We start from the raw sequence: 10,099 nt of genomic DNA, 5'->3' as shown, positions 1-10,099 counted from the left end.
TTTTCCTTTTCTGAGACCAAACCCCCCTCTCTCTCCCTTGCCCATTTCCCACTCTCCTTCCAAAATTGCCCTTCATCCCTCTACCTATAATATATTCTATTTTTGTTATTCTCAATAATTAATCGTAGTTAACGCCATAATATTAGTATGTGATATGGTTTTCACGATTCAATAAAAATGACAACGACAATACCACTGAAATACCTAATGTGGACATGAAATAGCTAATGTGGACATGCGTATGATGTTTGATAATCTCTACAAACATCAATTATTTTTTCTTTTTTTTGAAATTGATAATTGTGATGTTTGCCAATTCGTGATTTTTCCTTTTGATATGAAAGGTTAAAAGGGTTAGATTTGAATTTGACTTTGTGGTTTCGTTATAACATGAGATTGGGTAAAATTAACTTGGTAGAAATGGGGTGACGTGGAATTTGAATAAATGAAATGAAAGTGAAATGATAATTAGTGTATCTAATAAAGGTAATTGAGTAAAAAGTCATCCATCTAATGTTGGGTGCTGTCTATTTCCAATTAAGGGCAATATAGAGTGAGAGAGAGGAATTGCTTTTCGATTTGGTTAGCGTCGGAAAGTGGCATAAGAAAGAGATGGTTCTTTAATTTCCTCTTTTTTTTTATCTTGTGTAAAATTTAAAAACTTAATCTTGGAGGTAAAAGATAGAGAGAAAAAGAGGGAGTGAGATAGATTTGGAGGGTCAGAATTAAAGTAGTAATAGAGGCGTACAAATCTATAGATACACAGAATATACACACAAATATAGAGTTTAAAGAAAAGAGAAAGGCTAAATTGAACACCCACAGCAGACATATATAAATAGAAAGAGTTTTAGAAAACCATCCTCAAGTATTTATGACTTTGAATTACATAGCCACCAAAAATAAATTAGAAAAAATTAGTCTGTAAGGTCTAGAAAAGAGAAGGCAAGTTGGGTATAACTATAGAGAGAGAAAGAGAGCATTGAAAAACTGGCCTCGTCTATGCAGTATTGGGCATCTAGCTAGACGAGAGAGAGAGAGAGAGAGAGAGCTAGGCATCTAGTTGTACAGTTGGAAGTCGGAATTGCAACAACATTTCTTTGCAACCAACAACTTTGTTTTTTTTTTCAAGTCTATGGTCCTAGGTTCTTTATGTTGTATCATGGGACAACATAGTCTCCACATTGGAATTTCTTCACTCTACAACAGTTTAGAGAGAGAAAGAGAGCCTTTTTGATTCTTGATTAGACTGTGGTTTGGATTTTGTGGTGTGGCTGAAATCGATTGGAGAAATGTGGGATCTCAACGATTCACCGGATCAAAGGCGTGGCGGCGATGAATCGGAAGGCTGCTCCGAGGAAAAGGGAAAGCGCGTGGGATCGGTTTCGAATTCGAGCTCATCGGCGGTGGTGGAAGAAGGGGAGGAGGGCGGCGGGGGGCGGTGCTCCTCCCTCGTCACGCGGCAGTTCTTTCCGGGAGCGGCGGAGGATGGCGGGCCCCACGGCTTCCCCCGGGCGCACTGGGTCGGGGTTAAATTGTGCCAGTCTGAGCCACAAGGTAGCAATGGAGGCGGAGTTGCGTTGGGGAAGTCGGTGGCGCAGCCGATGAAGAAGAGCCGGCGTGGGCCGAGGTCGCGGAGCTCGCAATACCGCGGTGTCACGTTCTACCGGCGAACCGGCCGCTGGGAATCACACATATGGTACATATACTAAAATTGGCCTTTTTCTTGTTTCCTTTGAAATTCCTCATTCACATATATAGAAATTAATTGACTCAAACACTTGAAATTTCTTCCTTTGAAATCAGGGATTGCGGGAAGCAAGTCTATTTAGGTGGGTTTTTCATTCTTAAATACTTATTCTTGATTTTGTGATTAATTTGATGGTTGAAAATTGAATCTTGGATTGCATAGGAGGATTCGATACAGCCCATGCCGCCGCCCGGTAAGCTAAGCTTTGTACACGTTTGATTAATGCCTACACAAATTAAATTAAATTAAATATGCATATATATATATATATATATCGCAGTGCATATGATAGAGCCGCCATTAAATTCCGAGGAGTCGAAGCAGACATCAACTTTACCTTAGAGGATTATGAAGACGACTTAAAACAGGTAGGAATTTATCAATTTGAACATAGTAGGAGTATCAATTAATTATAAATGTGAGATTGTGATTTAACAGATGAGCAATCTAACAAAGGAGGAATTTGTGCACGTACTCCGTCGGCAAAGTAGTGGCTTCCCAAGAGGGAGTTCAAAATATAGAGGTGTCACTTTGCACAAATGTGGTAGATGGGAAGCTAGGATGGGCCAATTTCTAGGCAAAAAGTAACAACAATTCTTTTATTTTTCATTTCATCATTTTTGAATAAATATTCTTAAATTCATGTTTGTTGTTACCGTGACATGCAGGTATGTTTATTTGGGTCTTTTTGATACTGAAGTCGAAGCTGCAAGGTAGGTTTATGGCCTATAAAATAGTGGTCCGAAATTTAATATCATTTTTAAAGATGAATTATTTTATTTCTTGTACTAGGGCTTATGATAAAGCCGCCATAAAATGCAATGGCAAGGAAGCTGTTACCAATTTCGATCCCACCATTTATGATGATGAACTCAAATCAGCAGGTATATTATATACTACTACTATTATTATACATTAACTCAGACCGTTGGACAAGTAATTTCTTGCAACCACCTAAACATTTGTTGTTTTTTTTGCGCTGTCAGAATCTTCCAATAATGCATCAGATCACAATCTCGACTTAAGCTTAGGGAATTCTGCTTCACCACAAACCAATGCGACTGGAACATTGCAACTACACCTACATTCTCCCGAGTCGTTCGCGATCAGCAATGAAGCCCCTCGTTACCAAATGTTCAGTAGGCCATACGAATACCTTGAGGGCGGGACGAATGAAGGAGGAGGAAGAGCGGTTGGTGTATCGAGAAATGGACAGCAATGGCAAATGAATGAAGCTCAAATGTTTGCTAATGCTGCAGCATCATCAGGATTCCCATCAGCTCATCAAAATTGGATTCATAAAAATGGGATCCACCCTCTCATTAGGCCATCTTAATTTTCTACTATTCTGATTCAACCATCAGAGAATATCACCATTTTTATCCAAGTCTATAAAGATTCTTGCTTTTACCCTATTTCCCCCCTTTTAACTTTATTTTAACACATTAAATAAAATTTCTAGAGGTAGATTTGACAATTGGATTGATTGTTACTCGTTTGTAAGTGACAACGAAATGTTTGAATCAAATATGTGACGCGCAAAGGTAGTTGTCTTGACTTTTTCAAATTATGATAGAAATTGTCAAATTAGAAATTAAGATTTCGTTTCAATCACGGGGGAAATTCCTAAAGAGGTAAATAATTTACCTAAAGAAGATAATTTTAGTATTTTATAATTGGGCATCAACTTGACATTTTATCATTAATTAAAAGGTGATATTGAAAGCGCTTTTACTTTTTCTTTATACTAACTCCTTGCCTAAAACAAAATATCCTATGATGTTGTAGGATGCAAATAAAAAGAATGTATAAGAAATTAGAAAGAAAATAAAGTGGGAAATATGAGTGATGAATTGTCAACATCGTTGGTGTCCTTCGAATCAGTTCTCAAGAGCAAAAGCAATTCACACAGACAATTGCTATTATGGTGAGAGGGACTTAACCTAACTCTACTCGACCTTGCAACCACCCCTACCCACAATACTAAGCCCATCCACAGCGATGTCACTGTTAGGAATTCTTGTATTCATCTAATGAACGCAGCGAAAATTGCAGACAAGAATAACAGATCTAGATTCGTAATTATATTGTAAGTTGAGCACGTAATACACAACGGAACTAAATCTTACTTGCTATGTTGTTTCTTCTACGATTGAAACCTGCAAGTTCAATCCACCGCTATCAAGGTCCACGTGCAATCCAATCTGATGCAGGAACTATCCCGGTACAATTGCTCCGTAGAAGAAAGCTAGGTATTCTCTCTATAAAGCTTTATGTATTTTCTCTCTAATGTTACGCTATTTTTCCTCTCCCACAATGGAGAATAAATAACCATTGTATAGATGGTGTGTCACTAGGGTTCCATGATTGTTGGGCTTATGGACTATTATAATTGTAGCCCAACTATAATTATTTAATCCATATTAATATAATCTAGCTCATATCCTTTCAATCTCTCACTTGGACTAGCATTAGATATAATACACAGTTCCAACTTTGTGCCCTTGCGCGGATCAAAATACACATATAGTGTGACCCTTTAGGCCCTCATTATCGACGGCGATATAATCGAAGTCTGCACAAAACTCCTAGACTGCGTTGGCAGCGTAGCTCGATATATGAAGGACGTTTACGTGAATTCGATAAACAAGCCTTTACACAAAGTTTATAGTAATATTCTTTCATTCATAAAATACCCGATTGAGCCTAAGATTTGTCATGTGTCATCCAAATAACTCAATCACTTTATTTCATATTTATTAAATGACCCATTCGATCATATTCAATTACTTTAATTGAATATATCTTTGCATTGGCCAATGACTTAATGGTCAAGTAATATAGAGAATTTGAGTGTTCTCTCGAAATTCTAATCGATGAATGAATCTCATTCTAGCTCAACTACCATTTCCATTTATCTTATGATGTACCCAACACAAATCCGTGTCTTAATCCTCCGAGGGGAGGCAAAGCGTTGTACAAGGTCAAAGCAAACCACTCAACAAACAAAATGTGTAATGACCTCAGATCTAAGGACTATTACATACTTCATGTACTAATAAACTGTAGACACTTAACAAAACAGTTTAATAGTAGGGTATACCAATACTCTCCAAAGTATACCATGTGTCCATCACGAGTATCTAATATCTCATAGTTGTGAGAACAACTACATTCTCGAAGAATGTGATGCAAACCCCATTCTAACCTATAACATATCATCAATATCTAATTCTTGATGATCATTGGTTAGGGCTATTTTAGAATTATACTATATCATTAATGTCTCACACCATTAACGACAGTCATAATTCAAGGGAACAAATATTTAGAATAAATGCAAACATTTTAAACAATTATTCCAATAAATGCACAAAACCCATAGAAAATAAAATTTTCATATAATGTGATCAAGTAATATTGTCTCAACACAAAATGTTTCTAAGACATATAAAATTGTAACTCCCACTGATTTAAAGCCATCTACCAACATGCTTAACACCTAAGCTCTCAAAGTGCTTGTTGTGTTTTGCTATGCATAACCGTTTGGTGAAATGATCAGCCAAATTATCATTAGTGGGTACTCTTTCTAATTTTATGTCGCCTCTTTCAATTATTTCTCTGATCAGATGATATCTTCTGGGAACATGTTTGTTCCTGTTCGTAGCTCTGGGTTCTTTTGCTTGCGCAACAGCACGAGTGTTGTCACAATACAAAGGTATTGCACTATTGGCACTTGGAATGACACCCAGTTCTTTAACGAACTCTAACAAAGCAACAACTTCTTTGGCAGCTTCAGATGCTGCAATATACTCTGCTTAGGTGGTGGAATCGACAGTTGTACCTTGTTTGGAACTATTCCAACTCACTGCTCCACCACTGAGGACAAAAACATATCCAGACTGAGACTTATAGTCGTCATGGTCTGTTTGGAAACTAGCATTAGTGTACCCAGTAACTGATAACTCTGGTTGTCCACCATAGACTAAGAAATATTCTTTAGTCCTTCTAAGGTACTTGAGAATAGTAACTGCTTTCCAATGTTCCTCACAGGGATTTTGCTGAAATCTGCCTGTCATGCTAAGCGCATAGGCCACATGTAACGCCCCACTTTTCGAACCCTAATTTTGGAACCCTAAGACGTTGTATTTATTGCTTTGATTGTCGCAATTAAATGACGAATCGTTATGTGATTTATTCGATGACCTAATTTTGTTTTGACCTAGTCAATTTCGTTGATTTTATGACGTGGCTTAAATTAATTGATGTGGAATGAAAAATATTGCGGTAACTTTTTTTTTAAGGGGAGTGAGATTTAATTAGGATCATAAATAATTACCTTGCCCTTTTGTGGAGAAAATTTTGACCACTATTGGTTATTGGAGAGGAATTCTTTTCTTGGATTTAATTATTTGTGTTGGGATAATTGTCCAAATTAAATCCAATGCCTAATTATCTTATTTCTTCATGATAAAAATCGGCCCTATTATTTTTCCTAAGGGAGATTTCGAAATCTCCTAGTTTGTGGGAGAAGGAAATTATTCATTATTTTTTTTGATCCCTTAATTATTTCTTTCCATGTTTTAATTGGAATATCCTAGCAAATCTTGCCTTATCTATTTTATTAAAGATTTGGAAATTATTCCTTGTGGAAGAAATAATTTCACACGCCTATTCCTAGTTCATGGGAGGATTTTTATTTATTTTTCTGCTCCGTAAAAATACCAAATTAAATCATGGCTAATTAAATAACCATGATTTTCGAACATCCTCCTTATTCTTCCTCAATTTACACGCCAATCATCCCTCCATAAATCTCTCAAATCTTTATTTGATTTATTCTCCATATCTTCATGCAATTAATTGGAGATTTCATCTTAACGCTATAAATAAAACAAAACCTAACCCTAGCCCCCACCAAAAAAATCACCCCCTCCCTTGAAGTACACGCTCATTCCCTCTTCTCCACTCTCCCGCACTTGTTCATCCATTCTACTCAAGATCCCCTCAATTTCCCAAGAGATTATTAAAGAACCAAGGTTTTATTCTTCACTCCTCTCCACCTAAACCTTCTTTGACTCCGTCATGCATGTAGAGAGTGTAGGGAATGCGGATCTAAGGGTTTAATTGGTGGGAATGTGTAATCGTATGTGTGAATGCTTTTTGATTTCAATTGGTTGATGATTTAATGAATCCTCGGCGAATGATATGTGATTTCATGAAAATATGTGTCTAAGGACCCTTTTGAGCATGCTTGTATGTTAAAACCATGAAAAGGTTGATTTTGAATCAGTGGGGGTAAACCCTAATTCGGATTTCCTAAAAGCATGAGAAACTGTGATTCCGAACAGTAAGTTCCGACTCGTTTTTTACCGATCAAATGAACTCCGATTTGACCGATTCTTTTTCCTGGGTAAACTTCATGATGTCCTCTATGTTGTGTGTAAATTTCAATATATTTGGATAAACGATGGATTTTTGGTGAATTTTTAAAGTTGACTGCGTATTTCTGGCAGAAACTGTTTTCTCGACCAGTAGGTTACGTTTTCTATTTGACCGACCTAAAAAGGTTATTTTGACATGAAATTTATACTGGAAGTTATTTGATGAGTCTACTGCTTTGTCGTAAAGTTTTAGCCCCAACGGAAGTCGGATGATTTTTAAATGATTTTTATAAAATGGTTGCGCAGTGCTGCCAGATTTCTACCTTTGCAAAATAACTATGTTTTGAATGGCATACATGAATTATATATGTGACGAGATGATGTGATATGCAAAGATGTTATGCTATGATGTGATTTTCATTTGTTGTTGGTAAAAGGGAAAAATTAAGGACATGCATAATACTAAGTCTAGGGATGTCAATCGGGCTAACCCGTTCGGGTTCGGGCCAACCCGTTCGGGTTGTCGGGCCATTCGGGTACGGGCTATTCGGGTTATGATTTTTTCGGGTTATAAAAGTTCGACCCTAACCCTAACCCTTCGGGTTTCGGGCTAACCCACCGGGTTATTCGGGCCAATGCGTATTTTTAATTCTTTTAATATTTTCAAAAAATAATACATATTTTAAATTTTCTTTAATTATATACATATTTTTAATTAATCATTTAACAATGAAATACATATTTTTAATTTTCTTTAATATTTTTAAAAAAGATTAAGTTATTTAAATTTAAATAACTTATTCATTACATAATTATTTACAAAATATCTATCAATACTATGTTTATGTATTTAAAACATAAATCAACACTTTGTTTCAAAATTCAAACACAAATCAATTCGTAGAAAATTAAATAAAATTTTCATAACGTGAGAGGTGCATCGTAGATGTAACAAAAATATTTTGAATTGTTAAAGAGTGAATTATCAAGATGCTAGCTAATTGGAGTAACTCTAAGTTTTCTTGAATTATGATTGGTCAAATTTAATTTATTCCAGCTGTAAATAAGTCAAATAATAATTCATTTTTGTTTTAAGAATCATCAAAGTACGCATAATTCAATGACGAAGCGGCGTCAAAACACTTTACACTATTATATTGGAAATATACTAAAGGAAAACTTCTATATACGAGTATTTATGAATCCATGAACCACATGGTGTTTTTTTTATTGATCTTATATAGTCGGTTGACGTATTTGGATTTTGCATGGTTTTAGAGGGTTGTCTTGGATGATTTTGATTATATTTCTATATTTTGGTATGTTTACATGTTTGTTGAGAAATGATAGAAAATTGATTAGAAAATGTACACAAAATATGTGGATGTGCAGCAGCCTTGTTTGAGTCAATGTTTCTCGCGATTTTGAAGTCTGATAAACCTCTAATACATATCATTCTCTTCGTCTTCGAAAGAGCTTCGCGTGGATATATTGCACGCCCCAATCGGAGCTTTGTAGAGAAAGTTATGACCGTTAGAAAAACTGCTCGTTGTGCAGAAGCCTTCAACCCGACGGGCCGACCCGTAACCCGAATGGGTCAGCCCGCCTAACCCGACAACCCGAACGGGTCAGCCCGAATGGCCCGATTTTATATTCGGGCTGCGAAATTATAACCCTAACCCTGTATTTTTATCGGGTTATTCGGGCCGACCCGCGGGTTCGGGTTACATTGACATCCCTAACTAAGTCCATGTTAGTGACTAATTGGGAATACCTTATCCAAAGGTGAAAATTCGTGCGTAAAGCGTGATATCAAAGGAAAAGCGAAACTTGAAATCTAAAGAATCGAGGTGGGCTTCTTTTCAAACCTCTTTATTTTTCCGAAAATATTACGTGGTGTTATAAGGGTGGTTTAAAGCGATTATCATGTCGTGATTTGTTTTAACATGCCTATCTGATGTGGCTGTTGCCACTGTTATATAAATCGAATTCGGGTCCTCGTAGGGCCGCAAAACCTACTTGGATTAGTGTACACCTATGGTAGACTGTGTGCTAGCGTACGGGCTGGCCGGTCTAGTGACCTGGTTTGCGGCCGCATTCCTTGTCATGTATTGGCAGATATGGTTGATGACGATGGGGAAAAATGACTGCGCAGTCGCTATTTTGAACAATGGAAAATATTTTGGTGCCTCGGGCCTTTTTAAAAGCTCAAACCCCGATGGTTACCTACGTATGGCATGATAATATGTACTCTTATCAAAATGTTTTCGGGCATGAGCCACTGAGTATTTTCAAAAGTACTCAGCCCTGCATATGTTTTCTCTATGTGCAGGTTGAGCAGCGACGAGCGGTTGGTGGTGTTGAGCAGGAATTAATAATAAACTATGGTCGTTTTGAAACTCCGAGTGTCGTCGTGTCTTCACACATGACGTCACTCTTCTATTGGATGCTTCCGCTGTGATGTTTTCTTTACATACTTTTATTTAAATTAAAACTGTTTTATTTGGGATATTTGAAAACTCGTTACTTTTGAATAAATGCTAAACCCTTAGTCCTTTATTTATTAAACGTAATTACTCTTGGTCGTTTTATTTATTAAACCTAAATTTTGGTCAAACTTTTATTGAAAACTCTAGCCTTCTTTGAATGTCCTTTAAAACCCCTTTAAAGTCGCGATCGCCCGCTTTTATTAACCCTAGGGGGCGGTCGTGACACCACATCTGGCCTAGTAGAGATCATGGCATACATAATAGATCCTAGAGCCGAAGCATACGGGATCCTTTTCATGTTGTCTCTTACTTTGTCATTAGAAAGACAATCCTTCTTTGACAATACAATGCCATGTCCCATAGGAAGAAAACATTTCTTAGAATTCTCCATTGAGAAGCGCCTTAGCAACTTTTCTATGTAAGTGGATTGTGATAATCCTAACATCCTATTTGGTCTATCTCGATAGATCTTAATT

At 36.7% G+C, this 10,099-nt stretch overlaps 1 protein-coding gene across 1 annotated transcript; it reads left to right on the top strand.

Annotated features, from left to right (window-relative positions):
* The first annotated feature begins 870 nt into the window (after positions 1-870).
* Positions 871-3,293, top strand: LOC121762565 (floral homeotic protein APETALA 2-like). The gene is made up of 8 exons (XM_042158469.1): positions 871-1,699; positions 1,807-1,832; positions 1,913-1,943; positions 2,031-2,118; positions 2,189-2,334; positions 2,419-2,463; positions 2,543-2,634; positions 2,737-3,293. The coding sequence occupies exons 1-8, from the start codon at positions 1,293-1,295 to the stop codon at positions 3,084-3,086; spliced, it is 1,185 nt and encodes a 394-aa protein (XP_042014403.1). The 5' UTR covers positions 871-1,292; the 3' UTR covers positions 3,087-3,293.
* Positions 3,294-10,099: the final 6,806 nt, after the last annotated feature.

The sequence above is a fragment of the Salvia splendens genome, chromosome 13 (genome assembly GCF_004379255.2).
Source record: "Salvia splendens isolate huo1 chromosome 13, SspV2, whole genome shotgun sequence".
Taxonomy (NCBI): Eukaryota; Viridiplantae; Streptophyta; class Magnoliopsida; order Lamiales; family Lamiaceae; genus Salvia; species Salvia splendens.
The sequence above is the reverse complement of the archived record's forward strand: the minus strand, read 5'-3'. Positions and strand labels throughout refer to the sequence as shown.